Here is a 23,720-nt window from a genome sequence, read left to right on the forward strand (position 1 = left end):
AGGTCCCAATAAATCGCCTGATGAGCACAGTTTGCTTTATTCTGTTTCATTTCCTGTTAAAACAAGAAAGTGGAGGTGCGGCAATTCAAAGGGCAATATGCCTTAAAGGGACAGTTCACCCAAAAAAACCCTCTTTCATCAGTTAGACACTCTCATGTCAGTCCAAACCTGTATAACTTTCTCCGCAGAACACAAAAGAAGATATTTTGAAGAATGCTGGTAACCAAACAACGGCAGTACCCATTCACTTCTATTGTATATGGACACAAAACCACTGAGACATTTCTCAAAATATCATTTGTTATATTTTGTACACTTGCATATAAATGGTCTCTAAGCTAACATAAACGAATAAAAACAATTCTAAATTCCTGCTTTGTATCCATTGATCTAAAAATGTATGTACTGCATTAAATAAAAAATAAAAAAATACAAATAACATTTTGACATTTTCTTAGAATTTGCCATTTTGCAATTACTGGCACCACCAAACAAAGAATTTCAGCTTAATACACAACCATAGGTGTGCACAAACAACTCCATCCACTAGATGGAAGTATGAAGCAACACAAAACCTTCCTTGCATTAACCAGAGGCCTGTTGATGTACAACACCCACCGATTTCACAACTACAGCCTCCCATATATGATTTTTAAACAAAGCTCCGTCTTATTCATGCACACTACCTTTAAAAACCATCAGTGAACAATCAATAGTAAATAAGCATTACATTGCATGACTCAGAGCATCATGACTCAGTGCCGATACGCTACTGCAGGACTGTTTCCGAGCATCCTTCCTCCGCGAGATGGAGCTTCCTCCTGGAGGAACGTGAGGGAGTTTAGTTTATACATGTGTAATGTGTGTAAAAGGTTCAGCGCTTAAAATAGCTCAGGGCTGTCATCTTCTATTTATGTTCTTTCACTGAGATCCCAATAGCTTTTATTAAAAGCAGGGATGGATGAGTAGGGCCGGGGAGGTCCCAGACGCTGCTGATGTTGCTCGGGGCACGAATGAAACCATTGACAGTGAGGAGAAGATGTGATGCATTGCGCTGCATTTCGCCCTCTAATGCATCATTTAAGCTTCAACCTCTCTCTGCACTGAGAGACCGCAGAGTTTTCTGTTCGAGAATAAGAGAGAGAGTGTGCGTGCATAGAGAGAGAAAGACTTGCATAGAGAAGAATATTCATAAATAAGATCTCTTTTTGAGCTGTTATTTCTCACAAACAGCAGTGAGCTTAATGAAGAAGCAAATGGAGACTTTTGCTTATATCTCCTGTATAGACTGAGAGATACTTAAAAACACAGAAATATAATAAATGTAAGATATTTACTTTTAACATCAAAAATCCTGAACTATAAAATAACAACCTAATAACATTTTCCTGTGTGAAAATGGAGAAAGAACTTTCACAGGGACCTGGGTTCTATCCACCTGTCATGATCTATATCTAAACTCTAAACTCAGGGGTAGTTTTTGTAGAAGTGTCATTAAAGCTTTGTGGAGCTGGCCAAGGCAGCATTACCGACATGACTCGTACAATCACCGACTTCCAAAAACAAAGCTTGTCTGAGCTAAAAACTTTCACCGGCCTCAGATCATTTCCTGGAGATCATGAATGACAAATCAGCCAAGCATGACACAAAGAGATATTCAGTGGTGCTCTTTAATGAGAAAGAGTGCATTGTGTGTGTGTGTGCGCGTGTGTGTGTGTGTGTGTGTGTGCGTGTGTGTGTGTGTGTGTGTATACAAATACAGGCACTTGTGGCCCTGAGTTATTTTATAACAAAACAAAAAGTGGAAAAAAAGCATTTATATATTCTTAAAGGTGTGATGAACTGGGCTTGTTTATTGTTTTATACTGTTGTCTGAGGTGTACTTATGACGTTCGCGTGGTTTTTACATTCAAAAACATCAAAATCAATAAGTAATAGACTATTTTCTACCCTGGTTTTGAGGCCGGATTGAAAAACGATTGGTTTGAATGGGCGTTCCGCTATGAAGACTTGGAAGTAAACGCCCACTGCTATGATTGGATAGCAGTTTGCGTAGTAAACTTAGTTGGGGCCTTCTGTGAATTTGGTTAGAGACGTAATGTTAGGTTACACAGGGCATATCAAGTGATCTCTGACAAAGCAATAGTGCTGCGCCATTCCTATCGGATCCAATATTGATGGACGGCACAGCACTGCTTTTTAACTTTAGTCTCACCGCAAATCCATCGTCGACCTCTGCCTTGTTCACAAAGGAATCTGCGGTAATGTTTTACCCACGTGAGCTGGAACCTTTTTGAAAATAAACTTCAACCACGTATTACTAATGTCGGAATCCAAAGGAAGGTTACGCAGCGACTGTGTTCTTCCACAACCAGTTACTGACTCCACAATATTTTGCGATCTTAAACGGCATGTTTATTGCTTGCTCGCTCTATCTGGTTCCTCGCAACTTTTGTTACTTCAGAATTGTCATGCGCAAACCAGTGGGCAGGGCTAGAGAAGTAGTGGTTGATATTTTTCTGTGGAGGCGGTGTTCAACCTATCAATGACGTCATAGATAGGTGCATTCCAGGACCTGGCGTTCGCTGGGCCTGGTGTCAATAACAGTTGTAATTTCAGTAACAAGGGCGTTTTCAGTTCTGACACTTACAGGATGTTCACTTGAATACGATTCCCTCTTATATAACAAAAGCTCGGGTTAAAATTGAGGTCTTAATTCATCGCCCCTTTAATACACACCAATTATTAATAGTAATATTGAATAATTGTTGATATTTAAGAGATATTTACCTTTTTTATTTTTCTTATTTGTAAAGCTTGATTAGTTGCAAAATTGTTGACTGACAAAAATAATTTGAAAATGTACAAAAAAACATTTTCTGAAAATAAATACTGAAATAGTTTATTCCCTTTAAGATTGTTTTGTAAGTGGGTCAATGTAAATAATGTGGGTAAAGTTAAATAAAAAGAATGTAAGTGGGTTAAAGTAGTAAATATTTATAAATTCATACAATAAAAGAAAATATACAGTATATATTTTGGGAACACTTTATAGTATAGGGACCAATTCGCACAATTAACTAGTTGCTTATTAGCATGCCTATTATTAGCATATTGGCTGTTTATTTGTACTGCAATTACAAAGCACATATTCTACATGACCATATTCTACTTCCCTAATCCTACCCAATACCTAAACCTAACAACTACCTTACTAACTATTAATAGACAACAAATTAGGAGTTTACTGAGGTAAAATTGGACCTTAAAATAAAGTGTGACCTATATTTCTGTATATAAATATCTATAATATAATATATATATATATATATATATATATACAGTACATATTATTTATTTATGTATATATACTGTATATAAGAATCTCCCCCCCCCAAAAAAATTACAATTTATACATTACTCCTTGTTTCAAAGCTATTATTTAAAACAAAGTGCATGTACAGTACACAGCGATGTTTTCCGACTCACTGCAATCCCACGATGCACTGCGTTTACAATTAAACAAATTCTCTCTTCTGAAACACAGCAGCTGTTCAATGCTAAATTGCTCATCTAATTGTTTATTACCTGATGTTGTTATGCAACAATAACAATTCACCGCATTACAACAACTCCATTCTAATCACTGAAGCCTTTTACCCCTAGCCTTGGGAAATCTGGGAGAAATCTCACCACACATTCCACACTATGAAGGCCTGACCTGTCGGCATACATCAATGTAAACTCTGTCAGAAACCGGAAGGTGAGAGAGAATGGGGCGAGCGGCAGGCACAGCAGATCTGTGAAGGAAGAGGAGCTTTGTGTTGGCTCTGAGCCTCTCTTTTTCTCTGTGACTGTCTGTTTGACTCCTGGGGCCCTGCATCTTAAATTACGCCAACAGCAGCCCTAATCCACCGGAGGAGGATGAAGAACTTCCTCAAAGTGAGAAAAAAGAGTGAGAGAATGATGGAAATCAAAAAGAGAGGGAGAAAGAGAGAGAAATAAGGAAAGAGATTTATAAAGAGCTCAGTTTTACTCTGGTTGACAGCGCTGGAATTGATCTGAGTAAAGGTCTTGTCAACTTAAGTAACAGTGCCGTCTAATAAGAAGAAACCTTATTAAAACTATATTTCAAACAAGTTTTTTTTACTTTTTTGAAGAAAATGTGAGTGATGCTTGCCTGTGCAGAATGTTAGGTGTTCTCAGTGGTTGCCATATGGCTTGCTATGGGGTTGGTAAAGAGTTTAGACTGTTTCTAGAGTGTTCATTGTGGTTTCTAGAACATTTACAGGTCCCTAACACCGCATCCTAACCAAACGCGATGAGATTCGGTGTAAATTGCGAATCGGTGCACATTGAGTCTGAAATTTGCGTCCGAAGTTTCCGCACGTTAAAAAATAAATACGACCTCACGTTGTGTCAATCACATTTACACACAGCCTCCGATATTTTCGTCCGTCGTTTTTGTTCTGCGTTTTTCGCATCCGTAGCAAGCATTTTGAGAGAGTTTTGACAATTCAGAGACACCGTACAAACGAGCGCCAAATACGAAAAAAACAGGAAAATTTCGTACTGTATGTGCAAAGACCTTAATTCTCTGTAGTTTGAATATATTTCTGACATTTGTAACGTTTAAGTTCCGTTTTGGTACGTTTGCAGGTGTTCACTCATTTGTTCCCATGGTTTTTCATTAGTTCACACCTGTGTATCTGTTCTCCCCATGTATTTAAACCCATGTTCTTCTCAGTTCGCTATTATTTCTTTCGGTTGTGTTTTGGATGCTCCTGTGATTTCTCCCTGTTTATTTATTAAAAGACTTTTGGAATTCTACTCTTTCGTCGTGCGCTTTATATACACGGCCATACCGTGACAACATTATGGTCCCTATATATTATAGGGGTGTGAATCGTCACTAGTCTTACGATTCAATTCGATTACGATTATAATGTCAACGTTTGTCAAAGTCTGTCAAAGCTGTAGTCCAAAATAGAAGAATGTGATTTAGCGCACCGTTTTGCTAACACAGCAGGGCGTTCTGATAGGATGGAGACTCAGTGAGCTTTCAATCAGCAATGACCTTGAGACCTGATCGGTATAAGATCTGTCAACACACACAACACTACACAAGCTAACACACCTATAAAAAGAGGACGATTTTGCCAAGATGTAATCTGAGAAGGACACTAAAACATAACCAAGCAAAACAAGTAGCGTGTGTGACTCACTGCTAGAGGTGCTGACGTCTTTGGGGGTTGGAGATGTTGGCTGGACACAGCACTGGCACAGACAGTCTTTTCCATTAAAAGTGACTCGGTCACCAGCAGGAAACGGTCGTCTGGCAACAGAACAGTTATTGGAGACATTTATCTATAAATCATTTTTTAACTAAACATTTGTAATGTTAGTTCAAAAGCACAGATTATCTGTCTCTACTGTGGCCATTATTCAGTCTTAATGTCCATTTCTACTGCAAATATCAGTTAAAAACGATGTTTTGGTCTTCTGGACTGTACTAATCAGGTATGAGATCCTAGGTAGACTTATGCAAAAGCACCAGGCCCACTATGTTTTTTGTCTATGCTAATTTTAGAAAAAAGCCTGTGGTATTCTGCATAATAGATGTGAACATGATAAATGGTGTTGTTATGAGGCTCTAAGAGTACTACACTAATTAAATGAACAAAAACGCAAAGGCCGTGAGATGTGTTGAACCTTGTGAATTATGGATAATGTTCTGCAGAGGACTCAGATTTATAAGGAACTCTTACTTGCAAATGGTGCAGACAAAGCATGCAGGGTGGTAGGTCTTCCCCAGAGCCGTGACCACCTCTCCCTCCACGAAGTCTCCGCATCCATTGCAGCGAGTGCCGTGAAGCCTCTGGTAGTCTAACGTGCACAGGTACTCCCCGTTCTTCATGAAGAACCCGCCTTGGGCCAGGTCACAACCACACACTGAACAAAAACATGCAAAGAAATCTATAATTTGCAAATAGTCTGTAGTATGTATAAATCTTACAGCATTTGACAGACTTCAAGAAATTCACAAATTGTTTAAAAAAATGAGTTTATATGGACAATAAATCAAGACTTTTTATCCTGAAAAAACCACCCTAGCAATCTCACAGGTGTGTCCTCTATCTCGTAAGATACGACACTAAAGTGAGAAATGTCAGAGATTTCACTACAGACTTAAACATTTCTTATCATTATATCTGATCTATTCCAACTGATTTATAGCGCTCTCTATTTGTAAGGAATTTCTAATCTAAGCAATTTCTAAGGAATCTTTATTTATAATGTCTCTATTTCTAAGGACTTTAAAAAGAAACATTGGAGACAACACTGATACTTATAGGTTATTATAGTTTACAAAAATGAAAACACAAAAAAATTGAAATGAAATATTAAAACATTTATGTTGAAATCAAATTATTTGAAAATTAAAAATGTTCCCTCAGCAAAACTGTAATAAGTTTAAGATGAGGCACTCAAATGACTAACTAAAAAGAAATAAAACTAAAACGAAACTAAAACTGAATGTATTACATGTGAATTAAAATTATAGAGCATGTAAAAAATACAATTAGAATACCAAAGCTAACAAAATGAATACATTTTAAAAATTAAACCTAATTCAAAATATTCATAAATACCAGAATAAAACTCATGAATGATGTTCTTTCTTCTGCAGAAAACAAAAGAAGATAATGTTGGTAGAATAGAATGTTGGTAACTGAACAACGCCGTTACCCATTGACTTGCATTGGTTTTGTGTCTGCAACCGGCGTTGTTTGGTTACCAACATTCTTCAAAATATTTTCTTTTGTGTTATACAGAAGAAAGAAAGTCATTCAGGAGTAAACGATGACAGAATTTTCTTTTTTGCGTGAACTATCCCTTAAAGTCTCATGAATTACAAAAGAGCTGTGATCAATATCATTTTACTCTGAGTGACTTGTGAGGAAACATTTTGAAACACGTTACAACAGACGCAACCTTCTTCAAAATAAACAACACTCAACAAGAGTCAAACAAACACTTCCTTGAGTGTTGTAACACAACTCATTAGTTGTGTGTTACACTAGTTCACGGGGTGTTACGCAATTTGGCTGCCAGCAAACACAAGGTCAGGGGGCTTGTGCTTGTCTTGGCCAGTGTGTCTGCTGATGCACAAAAGCCTACAATGAGAGTTTGGTTAACTTAAGATTTCCTGTGCTAGAGAATGCTTTTAAGAGTTTGGCATAAGTTCAGACATTTGTATATATGAGTGTGTGTAAAGGTGTGTTGGGTCGGTGTCCTCTTGGCAAGTGTGTCTGTCTCTAATCCCGCCATCACACATGCCAGATCTGCTTGAAAGCTCCTTGGCAGGCCGGCACTGATATTTAACAGCTTGTTTAGCGTCACATGATACCCTCTTCTCTCTCTCTCTCGCTTCTGTTTTTCTTCATCTCTGTCCTATAGTATATCACATCGCCATAAATCCAATGTATTTTTTTACACTCGTATCTTCACGGCTCTCAACACACTGCCATTTTACTTCATATCTTTCGCGTCAATGGTGTTCTGGAAGATTACGCCCATTTTACTCCATTCAGACAGACAAATGTGACAAGCAGGTGGCCGTGTGACAGTCATCATTAGCGCCGCAGACAGTTGCGTAAGAAATGCTGCCTGTGTCGTCCTCTCTGTGTGTGGCATTTTGGTAACCTTCTCTGACAGGGTACAGAATGCCACCGTGCCTGTTTGGAAAATGTCATAGCCATTAATGTTGAGCCACACACATTCATGTAACCACAGAATGCGGGGGGGGATGGGGGGGGCATGAGGAGGTGATCCAACTGTCATTCCCTTCACTCTGTCATGGGACTCCTGATACATTGTCGAATCCAGTTTGTGTTTTGCTTAATAGTCAAAGAACTGTTCTGGAAACTGAAAAGTTGCAGAAGAGTCGAAGTTTGGGTGGTTTGGATGGACAGATGTTTTAATCCAAACATTCAAGATATACATTGTATGAATGCTTATGACCTTAGTGTTGGGAATGCTGCAAGCGGTATGTCTTCTTAACATCAAAAGACAAGCAGTAATTACAGGGGATGGATTGACTTGCAAACGAACCGTCCATGTATGTGTGCGTATGTCAGATGACGCAAGTGTAATGATGCTCTCGACTGTCTCTCGAGACAAAGCAGCCTGAACAAACACTCATACACTCTCATTGAGTGAGCCAACCCCCTCCATCCCAACACTCTTCTTTTGTCTGCCTCCGTCTGAATGGAATAAAAGTTTCACAGGAACAAACAGAAGGATTTCAGAAAAGCAATACAATTTGATTCAGCTCAGATACTTTGCTGATTGCTTCAGTTCACATACAAAGAGCCTCATAATAAAAACACATTTCGCTATATGTTCAGGGTGCCGGAATGCATAAGTCCCAGGGTATACCACCGTACAGTATATTGTATTGAGACATCAAACAAGCTCACACAGGCTTCATCAATATTTGAATAAGCTTCTCAGCATGCAGCTTTATACCTGCACTTCAGTGAATAGTGTGGCTTCAGCATGGGTTTTCTTTCCGCTCTGTTTGAGACTGCTGCGGGTTTCTCTGCGGCGATATGTGTGTGTAACATAAATATGACGGACACATGAGATCAGTGTTGTAGTAGCGGCATTGAAAATTTAACTACACACTACTCATGATTTAAAGAAGATCTACTACAGTCAAGCTAACAGCATCAGTTTGTTACTTAGTTGTTGTATTGTATGATTTAGTTAAAAAGAGCTCATCAGTGACAAAAACGATAGGTATCAATGTGGTGAGCGCTTTAAAGGGACAGTTCACCCAAAAATGAAAATTCTGTCTTAATTTACTCACCCTGAAGTTGTTCCAAATCTGTATACATTTCTTTGTTCTGATGAACACAGAGAAAGATATTTGGAAGAATGCTTGCAACCAAACACTTCTAGGAAAATTGCTTTATATATTTCTTTGTTCTGTTGAACAACCAGAAGATATTTTGAAAAAGCAAAACTCTTTGGAGGCACGTTTGACTACCATTGTAATTTGTCCTACTGTGGTAGTCAATGGCGGCCAAGAACTGTTTGGTACAAGCATTCTTTCAAATATCTTTCTCTGTGTTCATCATTCAGAACAAAGAAATGTATACAGATTTGGAACAACTCAGGGGTGAACAAATGAGGACATCATTTTCATTTTTGGGTGAGCTGTCGCTTTAGGCTTACTGAAGTAATACACATACATTCACGCAAAACACTTAAAAGAACAGCTTAATTTACATAACAGACACAAAAACTTTGGTGTTTCTGCAACTTCGGTACCAAGAATGTAAAACGCTGCACACAAAGTTCCAAGAACAAAACTGAGTCATTTAAAAGAACTCCAAATGAATGAAATCAAATGAATTTACTCGGTTAAATGAACGATGCACTTTGAGATGAGCCAACGGAGCATATGAAATAATTCCCAAACAAGAGCCCTGGCACGAGGGGCCTCTTGGAACGGACAATGGGATCATTTATTATCAACGTGAAACTACAAACACAAAGCAAGACTATCGTATATGTGCGCCAAATCTGTCCGACCTCATTACCAGAACTGCCTCAGGCCGGATATGTGGGAGAGAGCTATAAACTCTGGTCATCTTTGTGGAGAGAAACAATGATAACATGCACCAAGATGGTGTACTGTATATTGCCGGGCCATCCTGAGTGGAGACCATGGCTTGATGGGTTGCATTGCCTAAGGGAGAATATCGAAATGATTCATGGTGCCTCTGTTTACAGGTGCTCGAAGAGCTGCCAAAGCTGCAGAACAGAGGAAAGCTAATAATACTTTTTGTTTGTTTGTTTGCTTGAGTACACTCTATAAAAATAGCCACAATGTGTGTAACGGGAAAGCATTAACTGGACTGCTGCCAACCCATATGTAGTGGAATGGATTCATGAATAAACTGCCAAACATGTTTTTTCTTTTCTTTTCTTGTAAGTGGTGGATCCTAGCCATTAATTGTGTGCAATCCACTCTCGATCTGTGAAATGTTTTGGAACAAGACTGTTTATGGCTACAGTCAATGATCCAAAATGTTTTCATTAAACATACAGATATTACATAATGTATCAAATGTATGAGGACATATCAATCGGTTTTTAGTCACTTATCCAAATTAATCATTCATTTGATCAAATTTATTTTCTCTCTGTTAGAGGATCTGCTACGGGAAATCAATCATTCACAAACAGAGCAAGACCTCTAAGGATAAAGGCAAATATTTAGCCCACAAACATTCTTAGATTGACCTCTGGTTGGACTCATCGAGTGAAGCCACAATATTACAGCCTTCGGTCTCTATATTACAAGGCACCCATCACAGCAGAACCGTTTATGTTTTATATCCAAGCAACATGTTGACTTTGGTGAGAGCAGTAAATAGTTTGTTGCTTTCATAATGGTTTAGTGTGTTATGGGTTTATGAGCGTCCACTTTTAAGACGGACACTAAAATAATATGTAGGAAATTTGAAGATGTTAGGTTAGGGTGTGTGTGTATGGTTGCGACAACTGGCAGGCTAATGGGCCGGGTGAAACGCGCGCGTGTGTGTGTGTGTGTGTGTGTGTGTTTGGATTGTTGATAACATAAGTCTCTCACACAGGTGCCAAAAAATCCTCTCTGCTATTTTAGTAATAACACCCTTAACCTCTACAAAGAATCTCTCTCACACACACACATCAAACTCTTTTCAGATTACTGTTTAAACCGAGGATGACCTCACCATGACAGGTAGAAAAGAAAAGTACAACTCTGTTGATAGCTTGTGTTGATAGCTTCAGATTGACACTCATAAAACATGTACTATTTTTAATATTAAATGTTTGAGTTCTAAATTAAGAAATAAGAACTTGTCAGTGCTTACAAGGGCCAATTATGCAGGAAGCTTTAATGCGAAAATGTTAATCTAACACTGTGTCTACACTAAATGCGACCGGCGCAACGCGAAACTACAAATGGCTTGTTCTTAATGGGTTTGCCGTGTCGCAACGCAACGCATCCAGTGAGGACAAAATCTAAGTTTTTAATGGGTTCAAATGGGTTCTATTGTCTGTTGTCGTGTCGTGCCGTGTCCGGTCCAGTGTTAAACATTGAAAGCAACTCTATTATTTGTGAATAGTTGCTTTAAAATGGTGTGTTACAGTTTTTTTTTGTGTGAAGCATTTTTGCATGACATAAGTTCACAGTATGTACATTTCCAAAACTGTTGCACAATGCACATGTCCACACACGTGCACACACCGTATCACAAATGATATTAATAAAGTTGCATTTAACATTGAATATTCCTTTCATTGCGGAATATGTGGAATTGAGATCAAATTGATCCTATTTCGTTCAATCCATTTTATGTGCATTTCTCTTATCTGGTTTTCATAAAGAAAAACTAATAAACTAAGAGCAATAAAGACTGCAATAACTTTGATCAAAGCATGTCTTCACATATCATTGAAATGCTCCAAACTCTAAAGATGTGCAAAACGAATCAGTTGTGTCGCAGAATCACCTCTGCAGAAGGCTGCGACAATGACATCTTAAAATGACATCTTTAGGCACTCGACCCCTGACCCCCAGAGCCTCTGCCGCTCCTCATTAATGTAAACCCACAGCTGCGGGGTCATCTTTAATTACCGGCTGAACACAAGCAAAGCAAGCACACGTGTTCACAGACAGACTGGCGGTCTCTGCAGATGTGCGGACCCCTCCTCTGCCTTCTTATCTTCCCAATGGGGATCAGCGGAGCTATTTCCAGCATTGCGGCGCTTTAACAGCTCATAGAGACAACGCCTGAAATAGCGCACACCGCCTCTCTGACTGACACAGCATTCACACACACAGAAAGAGAGAGATAAAGAGAGAGAGAATGTGCAGAAACACGGGGTGAGGTACGGACAGGAATATTAAGCGATCGCTACAGAGATGGCGCTGTATATGTTCACTGCACTTTCTCACTATAGCTGTTTAAGTGAGGCTGTTTAAAGTGAACAAATGGAACTAATAGAGCAGATCAAGGCTCATTAGCTTACAAGTGAGCTGTAGAGCGCTGCATATTCTCCTGCCAGAGTTCAGGTATTGGCAGGTGACCACAGCATAAGCGCTCTCACCAGGTTTCAACAGAGGAAGTAACATTATGTAACATTCGGAATCCTGGTTTCCAGGAATAGAGCTCATTGATTGGACATATAGGATATATAAGATCAGCGTGTACTCTGAGTGAACCACATGTCGCTGACTAATGTATAAGAACTATAGTACTGGTAAAGATTAATATAGTAAATCTGAACCTTTCTATTTAAAAACTCTGCTATTTCTACTATAGGATGAAATTAATGCAATTCATTATCCCGCAGTTTGTCCATTCAGACAATTCTTTCTTGTTTAATAAGCTTCAGATCTGACCAGATCAGATCAATATTTATGGCCCAAATGGTCCACAATTAATTTTTTATAGTTAAAATTACAGGAGCCAAATGGAGATTGGTTGTCATTACAGAGTGGGAGGGGCCAAATACAGGTTCAGTGTTGTCATGACAGAAGTAAGACGGGCCAAATACAGGTTCAGTGTAGTCATCACAGTGTAGGAGGTGCCAAATACCGATTGGGTGTGGTCATCGTATAGTGGGAAAGGCCAAATACAGGTTAGTTAAAGTCCCCGTGAACCGGAAGTTGCGATCATTTTTACTTCTGTATTCTGACATATTTCCGAATGAAAAGGAATTTCAAAGGAGACAATTAGTGGGCGTGGCTTGCGTTTTTCACTGCAAATTGATTGGATGTGTAAAAACAGCTGTTGCATTGATTTTGAAATGAAACTGGCAGCAGACTGACAGCTGAAGGGGAGGAGTTAACAGATGCTCCACCCAAGCCGTCTAATTTACGTCATTTGAGATGGATGGTCATTTCAGGGGGAAGTGCATTTTCAGATTTGAACTGAAGATTATGAGGGTGCATGAATTTTGAAAGGAAAATGACCCACATTGATAAGCTATTTACTATAAACGCTGCAATATTATTTCATGAAAAAATAAGAATTGTCATTTTTTTATTTCACTGGGACTTTAAAGTCATCACTCGTCACAATATCAGATCTTGACCAAAAGAATTGTTCATACCGATACTTTCACAACATTTATGTTTTTAATAAAGTAATAAATAATGGTTTTGGTCAAAATCATTTTTTTGTTGTTTATTTTGTGTTTTTTTTTTTACCAATGAATCATACTTGTTTGTATTCATTGTGGATCATAAGGCAAAATTGTATATGAGTGCTGAATTATTTACGGTTTTAGCACATGTGTAATATTAACAACAAAAAAAAACACTTCGGAAGAAGTAAACAACGTCCAGAAGAACTTCCTGTCTCTGTTTTTTTAGCACTATACACAAACATTTAACAAAATACAACCAGCAGAAAATTTATAACTGAATTCAAATGTTAAACAAATATCGTTAAGATTTAATTGTACAGTATGTGTGATATAAAAAACTTAAACCAGAAAGTGCTTCTGGACCAGTCTTTACATCTCGCAAAGTGGTCTATATTGATAATAATGTTTTTTAATATCACACTTATTGTCAAGGGGCCAAATGCAGGCTGTTGTCATAAACAGCTTTCAGCAAAATTTCAGGTCACATTACAGTAAACATAAAGAATTACTTGGCAACATTGTATGAAGATGATCAAAGCAACCGTGACGGGATATAGGCATGACAGTAATGACAGGCACTTTCATTTCTGACCCTGTTCCGACCTGTAATTTAGCATCAGGGATTAGCTCAGGTGAGATTTAGAAAGTAAACCTACAAGGCGTTTTAAGGAAGAGAACAGAAGCTTATGGACACACTGACATTTAATGTCTAGACTTTTCATACACAGTTATTACAGCCAGATGCAGTCACATGCTATTATGGTTACCATGGCGATGACATTCAAATGCCTCTTTCCCATTCCAAGTTATGCACATTTATCAGAAATGCATAAGCTAACCGTCTGTGTATCGGAAAACGCTTTGATCTTTTTCTTAAGTATTAACAGAACGATTGAAGGAACTTGAACAGAGACACACCGAGTGATTGAAAGCTCTTGCGGGCTTCCAGAAGGAAATGAGTTGTCTGCTCTTTGTGATTGGCAACGGGCCACCACATAATATCTCATATTTTATTCTAGGACTTGCGGGCTCGGCTAGTCAAACCATACAGAGCAAAAAGAGTGAAAATAAGCTTGAAGATACAACATCAAACACACCCAACAAAGAAGAAGGTCACAAGCTCATGCACAATAACCACAACAGACCAACAAAACTGAAGCTATTTTCTACCAACAAAGTGAATCTACTTCTCAAAACCAATTTCATTTTAGAGGACTCACCGAGAAATCCAGTGAAGGACACTTTAAATTCTTATCAAATGATACAAGGTACAAGCAAAATAGATTCATGTAGACCACCAGAGAAAACTGAACACCGTGGACCCTTTAATCCAATTACCCTGGTAATACAGAGGGGCGTGATCCAGCTTTCGTCTAACCCAAGACTTCATTCACCAGGTAATAAAGTTCTGAATTCCTTATTCCTGGTTTATCAGAGCCGTCTTTGTTCCCTTATCCTGCCGTCAAAAATTTGTCAGGAAAGAGGCTACGACTAGGGCTGTCACGATTATGAAATTTGACTGACGATTAATTGTCTAATAAATCATTGCGATTATGACGATTAATTGTCTGTTTTAGGGCTTTGGCGATTATGACGATTAATTGTCTGTTTTTGAGCTTTGACATTTAATTCTCATTCATTTTTGATTCAGCGATTGAAATGACCATATTGTTCTGAATACAAGACTATGTTTTTTTCTTGGAAATACATCGGAAAAAATTGGGTCATCATATATTTAAGGTTTAGGCTTTTACCTGTCAATAATACAACCGCCAAATACTTGTAAATTAAGTAAATTAATCAGGTGTGAATTGAAGCCACCATTAAAATACTATCAGTCATAGAAAAGCTTCTAGTCTGTTTTTTTCTCACTTGCAAGACTACAATAAAGTTCATTTCTATGTTAATGAAATTTTGGTAGACTGGTTTTCACACTGAGATTTGCTTAAATAATATTAAATTGTACTGCAGGTAATTTGTATTTTTTTTTTTTTTAAGTGATTGTGTTGTGGTGGTACATTTTACAAGTATTACCATGCTTTAGTAACCATATATACACTAAAATATGCAATATGCAGATGCAATACAGCTCCCCCTAGTGTCTTCTATAGAGATGTGCGATAATTGCGATGATCTGAAACCATCGCGATGAGGTCAAACAATCGCGATGAGACGATTATTTAATAATCGTGACAGCCCTAGCTACGACTAAGTTAAATTTCATTCCTCAACGCTCAGACTTGGCTTAGGAATCTGGTACTCCATTTAGTAAGTTTTTCATTCATGACCTGAAAAACAAACAGCAAATAGTGGAAAAACCGAGCTAAAAGGACTTACCTTTGCATGTGAAACATTTTATATGGAAGTGTTTGGATTGAACCCGAAGAACCTCTCCTTTGCATGGCTCCCCACACTTATAGCACTGGATGACCAGTTTTCCGGGGGGGTGGTGAGGGTCCTGTGGATGGGCCACTGTGAAGCAACAGGCATGTAGGATCAGAAAAAGTATCCAAATTGGATAAAGCAGCTGTTACATAAAGATATTCCACTTGTTAAGTCTGACCTCACATGCCATCACGCCAGAGTCCAAATGCTCAAAGAGATGTCAAAAGCTAACAAAAAACAATACAAATATACACTCATGGTGTGTTGTAAAATTACTGAAAAATCACAGTCCTATCTTTATCTCCTACTGACATCCCAGATGGACAGACAGTGATCATAATATTGATATAATATTGGTCTGGAGACTAGTGTACACCATGAGCTTAAATGTGTGATAAATTATATGAAAAAATGTTCATGGCAAACCGCGGAACTCGGCACTAGGGTGATGACACTTTAAGTACTAATGAATCTAACCAACCCCCATGACTATAAGATGTTCTGATACAGAGATATAGGTCTTGCTAAATGGTTTCTAGGCTAACCTGTTTGGTTGCTATGGGCGTGGCTTAGCATGTGCTAATTGATGATGCTCTAAGCTATGAGTGAAACGAACCAACCCCTGTGTCTCTACGATGTTCTGATGCAGAGATATAGGTGTTGCTAAATGGTTGCTAGGCTAACCTGTTTGGTTGCTATGGGCGTGGTTTAGCATATGCCAACTGATGATGCTTCAACCCACAAGTGAAACAAACCAACCCCCATCTCTCTATGATGTTCTGATGAAGAGATGGAGGTGTTGTTAAACGGTTGCTAAGTTAAGATGTTTTGTTGCTATGGGCGTGGCTTCGTGGCTTAATGAACTTCCTGGGCCATTGATTCGTTGCCTGAGTAATACATGCCCACCCCCTCGTCTCTACGACACTGTACTGCAAAGATATCCATATGAACTTTCGATAATGGGAGTCAATGGGATCGGTTGCTAGGTTGCTGTAAATGGTTGCTACGGGCGTGGCTTAATAACTTCATAATGATCATGTGACACTGATTGGTAGCCTGAGTAAAATGAGCCCACCCCCTTGTCTCTAAGTGGTTGTACTGCTAAGATATTCAACACGGGACGTTTTACGCCTTATATGGGCATGCTTCCTGTGATTGGGAAATTTTGGGAGGCTCTTACACCCCAGGGGTACAACTTACACCCCATTGTGAGTGATGTTCTTACAGAGCCTGATAGCCTCTTCAAATCGTGTATTATTATCATGTTTCTACGATATCCTCACTCGGAGCTACGACCCGTCAAAATTGGGCACAATGTTAATTAAGTCAATGGGATTTTTCAGGGTTTTATTCGCCCCCCTATCGCACCCCTCTCACCCGATCACTTCCAAAAGTCATCACACATCATTCCTCAATGGGCTGCTCCATTTGATGTATTCATTCATGGGTCGAATGCGAAAAAATAACGCGTGAATATATAGGTATCTAGGTTTTGAATGGGAGTCTATGGGCCCCATTATAGGTATACGGAAATTTTGGGAGGCTCTCACACCCCAGGGGTGCAACTTACACCCCATTGTGAGTTATGTTCTTATAGAGCCTGATAACTTCTTCAAATCGTGTATTAACCGTTTTTTTCTTCGATCTCCTCGCTCGGAGCTACGACCCGTCAAAGTTGGGTGCAATGTTAAGTCAATGGGATTTTTCGGGTGGTTTTTCAACCCCCCTATCGCACCCCCACCCCCACCCGATCGCTTATAAAAGTCATAGCACACCATTCCCGAATAGGCCCGTCGATGTGATGTATTCATTCATGGGTCTACGTCAAAAGCTGCGGGACAAGTAGCGTGCCAAACTTTTGGCGTAACAAGAATAATTCTAAGTATGCATGTTCGTATAACAATAGTTATGCTTTTTCAAAGCATCACTAATGAGCAGAAAATGAACGTAAACAACAAAGACTGAAGCTAGCATGAGCACCTCTCCACAGCGTGACTGCAAGCTAGTCTAACATATCGCTCTAAAAAAACTCCAAACACCTACTAACACTTCTCTGTCACCCACACACGGTGTGATAACACCTGAATTGCTGGTGTTGGCTTGCGGAACACTTTCTGCTCGCTTGAGAGCATTACGTAATTCAAACTGGTTGAGGCAATTGCACGTTAAACTGAATCCATTTTTGTAATGATAGTTCACCCAAAAATAGAAACTCTTGTCATAATTTTTTTCACCCTTGTATGACTTTCTTTTTTCTGCAGAACACAAAAGAAGATATTCTGTAGAATGTTGGTAACCAAACAACGGCATTACCCATTGACTTTCAATAGAAGTGAACATTCTTCAAAATATCTTCTCTTGTGTTCTGCAAAAGAAAAAGTCATACAGGTTTGAAATGACATAAGGGTGAGTAAATGATGACAGAATTTTCCTTTTTGGCTGAACTATCGCTTTAAATGTAGAGGCAGTGTACACAGTTGTCAAAGCAAACAACGTTTTATGTAACAGCTTGTTTGTCAAAAAAATATTAAAATATGGGAAAAAATAACATGACAAATTCTCAAAAGCTCTTCAACTGATTTAAAATCAATATTTTACATTGTTTATTATTATACCAGCAACAATATTTTGACAAAATGCTTTTTCATTTTTAAATCACATTCAATAAAAGAGACTGCTAAATTAATAAATGTAAATATAAATAATTGCAAATATAATGGAAAATCAACATAGTAATATATCACTGATCCTAACTTTTAAAGCAACACACCTCTTCATACAGTATGTATGAGGAGTTTCACTCCCACTAAAATGTAAGCACACACTATACCTTTACAAACAATGTGTTCAATCCTTATAATCCCATGTCCTCAAGGAAAGAGACGTTTCCAACAACAATTCTATCAGTTTGTCATTCTCTATGTGTGTGCATGTGCTGTTAAAGCTTTATTGTGCCATATCTTGTGCCATAGGTCAACAGGCCAAGATGGTGTCCACACAAAACTGGGCGGCACTGAGGCTAAAGTTAATTCAAACGCAATGAGTTTCAAACCTTTCGGCTCTCCTCTTACCCTCGGCCTTCCCATCCTCTCAACATTTACTATTACTCTCTCTTGCCCTCTCATATAAACAGGAGACTTCATCTCAGAATGACACTTCTTCACTCTCTATCTCTCGGCCCTCCTATTGGAGGGTTAATACATGCCTCTTTAATCTAATCGCTTGCCACTTGAAAGGCTTGCGTGAGATTAACAGGAAAAAATCTTCCTCCCACATCACTCTTGAGTCCTTATCAGGCCACATTCTTACATAATATTACCACCAAAGAGCATGTCACTAGCAAAACATCTCAGAGAGCTTTTTTATGAGGTCTGTTTCCTTTTCACACAATCTCAGTACCTTCTAAACCCATTAAAGTCTTAATCTCTGAGTTTCCAGTATGATGAATCGTTGCGGACGACAGGAATTTTTCTGAAAGAGGACACTGGAGTACCACTAGGTAGCAATGATAAGATTTTGGCAGAAGTTGCATGTTCAGGAATGTTCCTACCGGCCCTTGAAACCAAAGCAGAGGATTTCGTCTCCAACTAGCCCCCTTCAGCCGAGACAGCTGTTGCTATGGCAACCAGCTCTAGCAGGGCGGCAACAGTGTGACACCAGGAGCTCATGCGGTGGAACCCAAGAGTGAGGCTGCAGAATTGATAGACAACACAGAGGAAGAATTACCGTTTCAATCATACGCAGAAGCTGATCTAGCGCAGATTCCCGTGATGTGCTGCCACTCAAACAAGAGCTTTCACGGCACAAAAAAAGCGCACACTTGAACATTCTGCCCATTTATGAGATATGTGGTCTTTGCATCCTGCCAAACAGCATGGATGAGGAGGACGCCACCTCTGTCATGGGTGATGCAAATGTGAGGAATGGTGGGCGGGTGGCGAGGAAGTCTGAATGTACCCACATGTTATTTACTAACTATTCACAATTCTGTTTAACATGCACCTGAATATTGCTATGGCATTTTATATAAAGTCACAGTTTCACAGTTACTCTTTCTATTTAAATAGACTTTTTGTACATTTTTCATTTTTACACAATGGGGTCAAACTAAATGTAATTTAATTTGTAAAAGATGGTGGTGTTTATTTTCTATTCATCACAGCGGTATGAAATATTTTAATCTTGTATGGTTTTCATGTTTTTGTTACTCAGCAAATGTTCTACCCACGGCATTATTCATTTTGGCAACACTTTATTTTAAGGTGCCCTTGTTACAGTGTAATTATACATTAAAGTACTGAATAATAATAATAATTAACTATGTACTTACTATGGAGTTAGGGTTAGAGTGTGGTTAAGGATTAGTTACATGCTATTATGCATCATTTATAGTAAATACTACTATAGTAAATATGAAAGATGTTTACTTTATCCCAATTACAAGCAACATAGACAGAATATGGTATATACTTACCTTTGTTAAATCACATTTAGAAAAAAGGTACAATTTATTTGGTGGTAAAAAAGTGTAGTACAAAATTGTGAGTAAAAACGAAATGGGTTAAAAAAAATTTATCTTGAAGGTCTGAGTTTGAAAAGAAATATAACAAAAAATATTTAACATTAAAACACAGGTCCTACAGATTTGAACACCACACAAGGGGTTAAATGATGATGAACAAATGTTCAATGGTCTATACCAAATATTATTAGGCTGCTCAACTTGAACGGCTTCCCTAAAGGTACAGTTTGTACAATTTAGCGGCATCTAGCTGTGGGGTTACGAATTGCAACCGATGGCACAGTCCACCCCTCACCCCTCCCTTTCGAAGCACTACGGTGGCTGATATAGGACAATGATGTCATCACATTTTCACCTCTTTGCCGAAGAAGATAACATATTTATGAAACGTGCTCCGTAGAGCAGTTTGTCCATTTAGGGCTACTGTAGAAACAACATGGCGAATTCCATGTAAGGGGACCCGTGGTGTAGATAGAAATAGCTCATTCTAAGGTAATAAAAACGTTACGCTTCATTATGTAAAGTCTTTATGCACATCTGAAGACATGGTTATGTATATTATATTGCATTTCTGTCAATAGATCCTTCTTAATATCACACATTGCACCTTTAAACCTGAGGCAAAAACATTTCACGGGTCAAACTGGCATTCTGACTCAAAGTAAGCATGTGTGAACATCATGAGTCAATGTTTTCCTCTTCACAGCTGCCTCCAGCAGGCATATTAAAACAAATCTCACCTTTCACAAACCTCTATGATACATCCCAGCATAAGCCAAAGGTCTAAACCTCTTTTCTTCTAAGCAACTGTTTTACCTCTGCTGCTTTTAGTAGGAGTTCAAACTGAGAACAACCCCTGTACTAATCTAAGTATTAGTGCACCTCTCACCTAAATACCAGACCCCCGCTGACCTCAAAGGGTCAGGCCAAGTCTTGGAAGAACAATGACAATTGTATATAAATGGAAGGGCTTTTTTAGACACACACTTAAAGGGACTGAACTGTACAACAGGTAGTGTGGTGCAATATACCCACTCTTCTTTATCATTATTATTACATTTATATTGCATTCGTATTGTGATGGCCCCTATCCAACCATTGTCACACCGACATTCACATTGCTGGCCAACGTCCAGCCCTTACAAACAACAAAGCACCTGATGAAACCCACGCCCCACGACAACTCCTATAAATTCATCACAGCACCTCGTGTATGAAGGTGAAATAGATTCCAAAGTGCGTGCACAATTTGTCCTCAAAGCTTAGCAAATAAATGACTGTTTTTATTGGCATAAATAATGTCTTGTGATACGAAATTAAGGTTGTAATGTGAAACTATATTATAAAATCAACGCTATGAAATCTTAGTACGACTATTTTTATTAAAGAGTAAAGGTAGAAATGCTCCATGAAGTGCACAATACATAAAGCCAATTCACCAGGTGGCCAAAGGACAGCTTTTACCATAGTAAATGTGATAAGAATATCTCTATCACTGACTGTGAGGCCCTCGAGATCACTGATGTCATGAATCCACAGGCATGACACGCACATGCGCACACACACGCCTTTCTATCTGTTTCCTGCTATCTTCTATTGAGAGTGTCAGACAGATTGTTTTATGAGCTTGATCCTTCTGAACTTACCCTCACATTAAAATGCCCTTAAAGCATCAATTCAGGTCAGCTGATCCCAAAATGTCATCTTTGAATTGGTGTCTATAAAATGCATTTGATCAACTACATTAACGTCTTTGATCTGTTTTTGGATCACTACTGTATAATTCATGTAAATGATAAAACAGACAAATGTGATATACAGTATATCCATTTAGTAACCATAAGTCTACAGAACTTTTTTTTTTAAATAGCACATTCTAGTTTTCCAAACCAGTGATCCCATTCTGATAATCTACACATTGTGGAAAGGTTTTCAGAGTTATGTCAAACTGAGCATTCCCATTTTACCGCTAATAGACCAGACACTGTTCCAGCAAGAGTGGAGTCGAGATACCGTACGTGTCCTGTGTAGCTCAGTTGGTAGAGCATTGCGCTACAACGCAAGGTTGTGGGTTCGATCCCAGGGAACACACACTGATAAAAAAAGACATGTATAGACTAAATGCACTTTAAGTCACTTTGGATAAAAGCGTCTGCCAAATATGTAAATGCGTGTGTCTGTATCTTCCTAAGTCAGGCTTGCAGGAAATGGCAAATCTGTAAATTTGGCACAGAAGGGGCTAAAATAACACTTGGCCACTGTTACTGCGCTGTAACATATGAGGACAAACCTCAGCAATACTATAAAGATGCAGTGAATGTTTAGTTAGTTCATGTTAGCTGACTTAACTTAATGGGATAGTCCACCCAAAAATGAAAATTCTGTCATCATTTACTCACGCTCAATTTTATAGTGTTAAATATGGGAAAACTTAAAGTAAATAAGGTGACTAAATACTGTAAAAGCATTATAAATTGTTACTTAGCTAAACTATTGTTTTAATTAAAATTACTACATACAGCTTTATTGTCAAGTATTACAATGATGCTTCTGACTGTTGAATAAATGATTAAGAAACTATACATATACATGAATTAACTAATGACGCACACATACTTATGACAGCATTAACATGTGTGTCTGCATGTGAATACAGGTGTGTGAGGTGTGCCTGCAGTGTTTTCTGGGATGTTATTCACATGGGGTACGGCCTCAGCAACAGACCAGTCATCACCCGGTTGCCATGGCTACAGCAATAAAAGCATTATTGAGTTCATTCTCTCTCTCTCTCTCTCTCTCTCTCTCTCAGCCTCCCCCTCCCAGATTCTGCACAGACCACTGTTAGCTTTACTAAACCATGATCTACTTTTCCAATCACACATATATCAGCGCTCTGTAACATGCATCCAAGTTGTGACAAGAGTCTTCTTCCAGAAACATTCATCTTTCCTGAGAGGATTCCCAAACAGCGCACCTTTGACAGGAACACACTGTGCGCTGCATTTTTTTCAATAATTTATTAGCTCTTTAAATTCCTGCGTAGTATTACACAACATTTCTGCTCAAAACTGTGCCGGTATGAGGGACAGTTTCCTTTTGTGGAACAACAAAATCGTGTATCTGGAGTCGTTCAGTGTAAACAAGTATTGTTTGAATCAGGTGCTGAGGTCCTGAGGCCTGTGAAGATGATAATGATGTGTTTAAGATTCAGCAGATGTTCTTGTTCAAATGCAGCTTCCTTTATCAGATAACGCTGAAACTTTATCGATACTTGCTATTCTTGAAGAACTCCAAACCCACAGACACACTCGTGCTCCACAAAAAGAGGACACAGTTATGCATATTCACACAAAAAGGATATCATGCATTTGGATGCACTTGTGTAAACAAACACATCTATAATGAATTCATTGTATTTTTAATGGCAAAATCACACACAGAAAGAAATGAACCCTCAAACGATCTTTTCGACAACCATACATAATAATAACGTTTGTAAAGCGTCAATTGTATAGCATAATGTCAAACCCACATGCTGCGTGGTGAAATAATCCTTATCTGAAATCTTACATAGAGACTGAGAGACTCACACACACAC

The 23,720-nt window shown here is 38.6% G+C and overlaps 1 protein-coding gene across 6 annotated transcripts in view; it reads right to left on the minus strand.

Moving 5' to 3' along the window:
- Positions 1 to 23,720, minus strand: part of ablim1b (actin binding LIM protein 1b) — a 71,642-nt gene that overhangs the window by 25,006 nt on the left and 22,916 nt on the right. For 4 of the 6 annotated variants that reach the window (XM_057358550.1, XM_057358545.1, XM_057358544.1 and 1 more), the window contains exons 2-4: positions 15,553 to 15,687; positions 5,769 to 5,952; positions 5,226 to 5,335 (exon numbers count right to left, since the gene is read on the minus strand). In XM_057358550.1, the coding sequence (XP_057214533.1) occupies positions 5,226 to 5,335; positions 5,769 to 5,952; positions 15,553 to 15,687 (429 nt within the window). Of the gene's footprint in view, positions 1 to 5,225; positions 5,336 to 5,768; positions 5,953 to 15,552; positions 15,688 to 19,150; positions 19,291 to 23,720 lie in introns of all 6 variants that reach the window. The other 2 variants (XM_057358549.1, XM_057358546.1) reach the window with 2 other exon arrangements.

The sequence above is a fragment of the Triplophysa rosa genome, linkage group LG18 (assembly GCF_024868665.1).
Source record: "Triplophysa rosa linkage group LG18, Trosa_1v2, whole genome shotgun sequence".
Classification (NCBI taxonomy): domain Eukaryota; kingdom Metazoa; phylum Chordata; class Actinopteri; order Cypriniformes; family Nemacheilidae; genus Triplophysa; species Triplophysa rosa.